Consider the following 9,690-nt stretch of genomic DNA (forward strand, 5'->3'; position numbering starts at 1 on the left):
CCCAGTTCAGCAAACCTTCGATCAGAATCACATTCTAAGATTCGAATTCACGAGAACCATGAAACATCCAAATTAAACAAAACTGGAAGAGTTCAAGTTCAAGACTACAAACTCTCATGTTTAGAAACTTTATCTTTTGTACGTCATCGAGACATTGAATCAAAGCATCATAAAGTGGAATGCACATACAATGCCCAATAACGTGCAAATGGGGACTACAAAGGAGAAACTGAGAATAAGAGTAGAACAAACCCAGTTCAAAAATCCAAAATTGATAAAATGAGATTTAGTTTATGTACGTCAATCAGATTTAAATATATTGTTTACATTTTTTTATTATAACATTGTTTGTCAATTTAAGGACAAAAATATGTTGTCTTTAATTTTTTTAAAAATTTTTGGTTGGATATTTGATGACCTAAACCAAATTATTATCTTCTAACATCAAGTTGATTTGGTTTGAGGTAGAAAAAAAATTAAAATCCAAACAAATCCAACCAACTAAAATCAATTGGTTCAAATTTTATTTTCTCCGTATTTTGAATCAAACTGTACCAATAAACACCCCACAGCTTATAACAAAATGATTGAGTGTAAGACAAAAATTAACATAAATCCTTTTGGTTGAGTGAACAATTAGTTTTATCTTAATATTTTTATTATTATTTATACATATTTTAGTGAACCATAAATCTATGATTTTTTTTACTTTATTATTAAACAATATTAATTATTAATTTTATTAGTAAAAAAAATCAAACCTGTAATTTTTTCCTTTATTTTCTTCCCTATATCTTCTACTTTTAATGCTTCATTACATGATCACTTAGCTAATCTATCCTTCATTGTGGTTAGGATGCTAATATAGACAAGTAATCTTCATTAGGGGTAGACGTTTTGGATTATCTGGATAAGGAATTAATTTCTCTGGAAATATTAGAAAATCGAATTGGATTGTCTAATGATGAAACTAAAACAAAATATTTAACTAAAATATATGATTCTTTCGTGAACGAACGCTTTCATGGACAAATCGAAAATATTTTTTCAATCTCAATCCAATATGAAAAAAATGACAAAAAAAATACCATAGAACAATGTGAACATAAGTGTTGCGGATCAGAAAAAAAATGATATTCGGCCAGCCAGAAAAATGATATTAAAATATAATAGTAATTGGTCTTTTCAGCTCCTCCGGTCAGAAAAAAAAATGATATTAAAATTAAGCAATGTGAACATAAAGTGTTGTGGATCCATACATTGAGCAGTTATGGATGAGATTCGTTAGGTTTGGAGATGAGACCATTAAGGAATGTGAAAATAAAAGTTCTTCGAATCCAACTTGTCTCTTGAATGACAGAGCTACGACCGTGTAGGCATGGCAGTGGAACCCGACCATGTGAAAACCGAATTGAACCCGCCCTGACTTTGATAGATAAAAATCGCGTTGACCGTGTTCAGGGTCGGGTTCGGGTTTTCCCCGATAACCCAAAACGGGGGCAGGGGCGAGTATGGGATTACACATATTTGCCTTGACCCCGACCCGCCCCAAAGCTTATTTTGCCGCTACAGCCTGTAGCTCTCAATCCTCACTCCTCACATTGCTAAACCTCTTGCTGGGAAGAAGCTTTGCAAGCGAACCCTAAAACTTATTCGTAGAGGCCTTCAAGGAGAACGTGAGGCCGCTCAAGAGAGGACACAACGTCAACCTCTTGAACCACGCCCTCAACTCCCACACCGATAACCAACTCAAGAAATCCCTCGTCCAACAATGAAGGTTCCTTCGTCTCATTCATTCATTCATAAATAATTCTCTTTTGTCATTTCATCTCATTTATGAGTTTTCCTGAAGCAGCAAACTGATTCAAGCCATCGAAGAATACCAAGGTGATGATCCTCTTCTACCCTGGATACAGTGAGTATAAATATATCTCTTTCCATCCCCAATTATCTCACTTTTGTTTGCTTCCAAAAAAAAAAAGAAGCCCAAATCACTTAAATTTAACAAAAAGTTATTAGTATGATCTACAGAGCAATTTCAGCATTAGTATCAGAACAGTGTTTGTAGTTATAATTAATTAAGATGTATTGAAATGATAATTAAAATTAAAAAGGTGACAAAGTTGTTTTATTGTAGTTATTAAAAATAAGCATAATAAGAAGTTCTTCTAAAAAACAGTATAATAATAAGTATATACACTAACAATTTGTTTGCATGGAGAGAAAATAAGAGGAGAAAAAAATTTGGAAATTTCAATCGAGAGAGATATCATCCATTCGCATTCTCTCAATTTGTCTATGTTTTTTTTATTTGCTGCTTGGTGTTAGTTAAGTATATATATTGTGTGTTGTTTCAGCTGCCGAACACATTCCTTATATTTATGTCCCGTCTAAAGAAGTACGTAATCAACTCTGCATTCCATATCTTGATTATGTTTATGTTCCATATGTCTTTTTGCTATTGTTGTAGACCTCTTGCTTTACCTCTTTCAAGTTCCAATTTATTTTCATTATTATTTTCCCTTCCCTTATAAGAAATATTGAAGCACCAAACATGAGCGAGATGATGCATCTACTGGAGGAACTTGAATGCATGTTTTTAGTTGTTCATCTAACACTTATAGCAACACTAATGTAATTATCATAATGAATTAGACACAATTTTTTTGTTTTAATTTAATACATACCCATCCTACAGTGAATTGAATTGAATATCTCTAACATCTATTCTTAAATAAACTAATGTTTAAACTAGAAGAAAACCCTTGTTTTGTAGAGATTCAATTTGTTTCTGGCAACAAACATATATTCTGGTATGTGGTTCCTGGTCCTTCCGTGTTGTTAGTTTGCAAATTAAGCTTATCTTTTTTATATATATTTCTTGTTGTTGATGTTGTTTCTGAATGCAATATGATGTCAGGACTCAGGATCTTTAGATGGCTGTTGTGACCTAGGTTCTTGGGCCAATTGTTGGTAACTATTTTTAATAAAATTCATTGTCTTGTTTCTTTTTTTTTTTTAAAAAAAAAGAAACAAGACAATGACAAAATTCATCAAGTATCATGCCTCTTTATTCTTTTCAAAAGAAATAATTCTTATTTTATGTTCTATGATGCATGTACAAAAAGGAAGTACAAAAATGGTGTTCTTTCGTTCATTCATTCACTCATATTATTTGCCTTTGCACAACTTTTTTAAGTAGATTGGAGAATAAAAAATGTTATACAAGTAGTCACAAACAATAGAAATAATTATGTATTGACCGATAAATTTCAGTCTTTGTTAAATTTGTACTAATCATCATGATACCAACAACAACCAATTTCTTATTTCCTTAATACATTAGTGTGTTTTTTTTCTTTCCAGGAAAGTAATGAAAGATATTAGTTTTTCACCAGAAGGAATTTACCCTATTTTTTCACCAATTAATGAGTCTCCTTCTCCTTCACCAATTAATCAAACTTGTTCACCTATTCAAGTTGATCTTGCACCTTCTCCTTCACCTATTAATGTTGATCATACTCCTTCACCTCATGAAGATGAAGTTAATAATGTGGAGGCGCAAGGAGGAATATGTAGGCTGAAAAGTAAGATCTGACAACATTTCAAAAAAAATTAAAGTCAATGGTTTGGACAAGGCTGAATGCAAGTATTGTAAGAAACTTCTTGGTGGAAAATCAAAAAATGGAACCAAGCATTTGTGGCAGCATAATGAGATTTGTGTTCAGTACAAGATTTTTATGAGAGGGATGAAGGGCCAAACATTTCTTACACCTAAGGTCATGCAAGGAAAACAAGAGTTGGATGCAGGAACTTATGATGCAGAATGTGCAAGGGAAGAGCTAGCAAAAGCAATTATTATGCATGAGTATCCACTATCAATTACGGATCACCTTGGCTTTAGGCGATACTATGCTGCCCTCCAACCTGTGTTTCAGGTTCGCTAGCAAAATCCCTTTTTTTCAAGTATGCAAATAATATATTATAGATACATTTATTGATTTATAACTATTAAAAAATGTAATTATTTCCTTTGATGAATGCATTTTTTATTTTTAAATTATCCTTTAATATATATAATTGGTATATTATAAAATAAAATATAGTGATATTTTTCAGGTTCCTACTAGAAACACAATTAAGAAGGAGATAATGAAAATCTATGAGAATGAACGAGCAACAACTTTGAAGTTGTTGGATAGTCTTGATGGAAGAGTGGCCATTACATCATACATGTGGACATCAACAAGTCAGAAGAGGGGGTATATGGCTATTACAGCTCATTATGTTGATGGTTGTTGGAACTTACAAAGTCAGATTTTGAGGTAATAAAATGATTTGAACTTTTTATATTATTAGGCCTTTTTATTTTATAAAATGGTTGAATATGATTATATTATATCTCTTTTTTTGGTTGTTTTTATATTATATCTCTATTTTTATGTTAGGTTCATTTATGTTCTTGCTCCTCATACAAGTGATAGACTTTGCAATGAATGTATTGACTGACTGTTTGATGGATTGGAATATTGACACAAAACTGTCCACTATCACCCTAGATAATTGTACCACAAATGATGCTATGATTGATAAAATTAAGGATAAATTGCTCTTAGGTAGTTTGCTTAGGGATGGGTCTTTACTTCACATGCGTTGTTGTGCTCACGTCCTTAATTTGATAGTAAAAGATGGGTTGGAAGTGGTGAAAGAAGGTGTAGAAAATATTCAGGATAGTGTGGCATATTGGACAGCAACACCCAAGAGGAAGGAAAAATTTGAGGGAACGGCTAAACAATTAAGAATCCCTTACACTAAGAATTTGGCATTAGACTGTCCAACTAGATGGAACTCAACTTACAAAATGCTTGAAATTGCCATAGGATATAAGGATGTATTTTTTCGATTAAAGCAATAAGAGTCTCAATATACTTGTTTGCCAAGTACTTTACAGTGGCAATTTGCAAAGGATGTTTGTGGGAGATTGAAGTTGTTCAATACTATCACTGAATTATTTTCTTCTACTAAACATCCAACTACTAATTTGTATTTTTCAAATATATGTGAGAATAAGTTGGCAATCAAACAATGGATTACCTCTCCTAACCCAATGATTCAACAAATGACAAAAAATATGATGATCAAATTTGATAAATATTGGGGTGTGATTCATAATGTGATGGGAGTTGCCACTGTTTTAGATCCTAGGTACAAGATGAAGTTGTTTGAGTATTATTATGAAAAATTGTATGAGCATGACTCTTTTACTCAAGTGAGGGGCATTCAACAATTGTGTTATGACTTAGTTTCTGATTACCAAATGAAAATGAACAAAAACTCTTTTGGTAGTAATGATGGTGATGTTACTGGTAGTGAAGTTGTTGGTGATGCATTATCTGAGTATGATAGATTTATTATAAGAAAAAAAGGGCTAGAAGTTCTTATGTTAAATCGGAGTTAGACCACTATTTAGAAGAAGATGCTTTACCAAGAACTGTTGACTTTGATATTTTGATGTGGTGGAAGTTTAATGGTATCAAGTATCCAACATTTCAAGCAATTGCTAAGAATATATTAGCTATTCCAGTATCTACCATAGCTTCAGAATCCGCATTTAGCACTCATGGTCAAGTATTAAGCCCACATCGTAGTAGACTTCAATGGACTACTTTAGAGGCTTTAATGTGCGCTAGAAGTTGGATGTGGAGTGCTGAAAATACGGGTAAAGTTTTATTCATATATGTTGTTAAATTGATATTTGTGTTTATTCAAGAACTAATACTTGTAATGTTTATAGGTTCTACGAGCTATAAAGTTGTTGTTGAATGTGCTAATGTAATGAATGAAATGGTTTCAGATGATGAAGGTAAATAATGTTCTAAATTTCATTTTTTGTTATTATATAATATAAGCTTTTGTTCTAATTTTTTTATTTCTTTTATGCAGGTGAAATGATGGGTGCTGCTGGTGTCACTAATTTGGAGGAATGATTAACATTTATTTGCTGAACAATTTAAGTTGTTTCTTTTTTTTATTATGTAATTTGAAAGAATGAAACATGTTTATGTTGCTAAACAAAATCATATGTTAAACAGAATGAAACATTTTGAAGGACAACCAACATAGTATAATAGTATCTTTTTTTTTTTGCTAAATAGAATCATATGCTACTTATTGTTGGGACAACATATATTTAGATGGTAATGTTTTTTTTTTTGGGAAAATAAATATGCATGTCCTTAATTCCTCATGCAATACCCAAATTTTATGATTTTAATTGAATGGATTGATTTGTTTTAGTAATTTTTTAAATTATGATAATGATCTCATATTTTGAATTTGCTTTTTTCATTTTTTCAATAAGTTACAATATTTTTTTTCTCTTTTTTTAAAAATTTTAATCAATTCTAGCGGGGCGGGGCGGGGCAGGGCGGGGAATTCCCGAACCCCAACGGGAACGAGGGTGAGTATGTATTTTTTAATCCAAGCGGAGATGGGGGCGGGGTCGGGAATTGGTCACAAAGTCGGGGAGTGGGGTGGGAAATGCAAGACCCATCCCTGTTTCAACCCATTGTCATGCCTACGACCGTGTGTAGCATCAAGGATGTTTTGGAACGATAGAAATAAATTAGTGAAGAAGAAAAAAAAATGTGTTTTTAGAAATCAATTTTTTTTTTAACTTTCTTCTTGACTACATAAAGAAAAATACATCAATATTCATAATTTTCTTATTCATTGTTTTCTCTTCTCCCCCATATTCATCTAATGATTGTGATTTATTATCTGTTGTAAACATACCACAAGTGATGTAATTTTTACGCGTTAGCTATAAAGTTGCGTGTTTTACTGAACTAGTAAATCATAAGTCCTCTCATATTCATCTAATAATGATGTGATTTATTAACTGCTTCATGCATATTTAAAAATCCTAACCACAGTAAATTAAGATCTCCAAACGACGACAAGCTTGGGACCTCCAAAATTATGAAGGTGATGATCGAGTGCAGAAAAAAATATTTCAGAGTGTGTTTCGGAAAGCTATTTTTGTTTTCTTTTCAATTTCCGCTGTTTTTCTCCCATTTAACCTGTTTATAAATAAGTTCTATATTTTTGAAAATACTAGCTGAAATTTAGATTTTTCTTTTTCATGAATATTAGATAAATTATCAAAATGAAATTAATATTCTGAAACCAAAATAAGAATGAAATTCATTGATGAGAGTATTAATTTATATGCAACCTGTTCTAAATGTATACTAACTAGCTAAACAAAACTAATGTACAATAGTTATCAAGGAGAGAAACTAGTTGTGTTTGATTTCTATTTTTATTTTTTGTTTTTATTTCCTGTTTTTATTTTTTGATAACTGTTTACATCTTTAAAATATTAGAAGTCTGAAAACATGTTTAGTTTGACTTTTTATTTTCTGTTTTCAAGAAATAAAAACACTGAAAATTCGTCATATATTGACTTCTTGTTTTTTTTTTATATTTTTAGATTTGTTTAAAATTACATTTCTTACCATCAGTTTTCATTTTACTCAAAATAAGATTTCTATTTTAAACTAAAAATACTGAAAACGAGATTTTATTGTTTTCATTTTCTAGTTGTTTCCTGTTTTCATTTTTACTGAAAATGTTTTTAAAAATTCAATCAAACACATTTTTATTTCCATTTTTTGTTTTCAAGTGAAAATAAAAATAAAAAACAACCAAACCAAATACCCCTAAAATTTTTATTTTCAACTTTGAATCCCATTATTCGTAACACATAAGTTGCCCCTCCCCAAGGGGATCGGAATAATGTGTAACAAGTTGGTAATACATCAAAATGATTAAATATGGATTGATTGAGTTCTGGAAGATTGGGAGGACAATGATTAAAGAACTTTAGGTTAGTAAGGTAGTTATATGTTTATATGAGTCACTTTTTTGCTTCGAATCAAAGAAATCTCTTTAAATAATATCCCCACGCTCAATCATGTGTTGAAATAGTATTCATACGTCTTTGCGTCACGTAAAAACACGAATAGGGATCGGTATCGTTGCCTTAAAATTGGTCCTCATTTGAGTTAAATAAATAAGTTAAGATGTATTTATGCTTCACTTAATTTACAGTATATTATAAATTGAACTCATTGAAATTTGAAACTAAAGACACAGATTGCTTACTTTGAAAACAATCCATTATTGAAAGAATTTTTACCCTGGTGGGAAAAAACAAAAATAGAAACCATGGTGCATGTTACATATAGAAGTGTCCTGTGATGAATAATTATGCCACCCACTCCCCACTCTCTGTACACTCGTTCCTACCTAGCTAGGTTGGTGTTTCATTATAAGGAGTGTGTTTCCATTTCACACACCCTCCACAACTTGGAGTGCCCTTCCTCCACCACTAGTACTAACCATGTTCACCCAATTCCTCATCTTCTCCCTCTTCTTCACTCCCTTCATCTTCACCGCAGCCCATGACACCCATGATTTTGTGCGCACCTTAGACCGCAAAATGTTGGGTTTGGACGAAAAGCAAGAAAAGCTCAGCCATTTCAGGTTAAGTTGTGTTATTTATACACCAACTTATATAACCACATTTTTTATGTGTGTCTTTCTATATCACATCCAAGGTTTTAAATTATAGTCACAGTTGGGATTTCGTTGTGCGTTTCTTAATATAGTGAGAAATCATATATAAATGCAATGTAGTCACAATTGTAGTTATATACATAAACTCAAAACCTTGTGATTGTGGTCAAAATTTCATCCTTCTGACCGTTTATAAAACTTTGATCACATCATTCATTATATTTCATATTTTTTTCTTTTGATTGTAAAATTTATCACATGAACTGTTGATCAAAATCGTATCTCTTTCAGATTCTATTGGCATGACGTGGTGAGTGGACGCAACCCTTCTTCAATTGAAGTTGTGCCACCACCCTTGAAGAACTCAACCACATCCTTTGGATCGGTGAACATGATTGAGAACCCTTTGACATTAGAACCCCAATTGAACTCAAAATTGGTGGGGAAAGCTCAGGGGTTCTATGCTTCCACGTCACAAAGTGAAATCACCTTGCTCATGGCTATGAATTTCGCCATCACTGAAGGGAAGTACAATGGCAGCACCATCACAATTTTGGGGAGGAACTCTGTTTACGACAAGGAGAGAGAGATGCCCGTGATTGGTGGAAGTGGACTCTTTCGATTTGCTAGGGGATATGCTCAACTTAGAACGCATTGGTTCTCACCCACCACCAAGGATGCCATTGTTGAGTACAATATTTATGTTTTGCATTATTGATCATTCATATATATATATATATATATATATATATATATATATATATATATAATACTATACATGTGTATTGATATGCGATACTATATGTGTATGTAGGAGATTTATTTTGGTTTTATTCCTTTCTTACTATCGTTGTCGATAAATTTCCCTACAAATATTTTAAAGAAGAATAGCAAGATAAAATGTAATTAAATGATTGATGTGAGAATTAGAATATTAGAAAATAATAATAATAATAATTTATATTTATGATTGGTCCACTGTACGTTACCATTGAAAATAATCTCGGAAAGATTAAAATATTTGTTAATTAAAGCAATCATATATTACGGATTAATTATTTTGAGAGAATAGTAGAGAAAAATAGTAAATAATATATGGAATGTCTA

General features: G+C 31.7%; 1 protein-coding gene across 1 annotated transcript; it reads left to right on the top strand.

Moving 5' to 3' along the window:
- The first annotated feature begins 8,273 nt into the window (after window positions 1–8,273).
- LOC100796078 (dirigent protein 22) lies at window positions 8,274–9,393 on the top strand. Its single transcript, XM_003529134.4, has 2 exons — window positions 8,274–8,550; window positions 8,875–9,393. The coding sequence occupies exons 1-2, from the start codon at window positions 8,408–8,410 to the stop codon at window positions 9,299–9,301; spliced, it is 570 nt and encodes a 189-aa protein (XP_003529182.1). The 5' UTR covers window positions 8,274–8,407; the 3' UTR covers window positions 9,302–9,393.
- The last annotated feature ends 297 nt before the right edge of the window (window positions 9,394–9,690 follow it).

This window comes from Glycine max, chromosome 7, assembly GCF_000004515.6.
Source record: "Glycine max cultivar Williams 82 chromosome 7, Glycine_max_v4.0, whole genome shotgun sequence".
NCBI classification, from domain to species: Eukaryota; Viridiplantae; Streptophyta; class Magnoliopsida; order Fabales; family Fabaceae; genus Glycine; species Glycine max.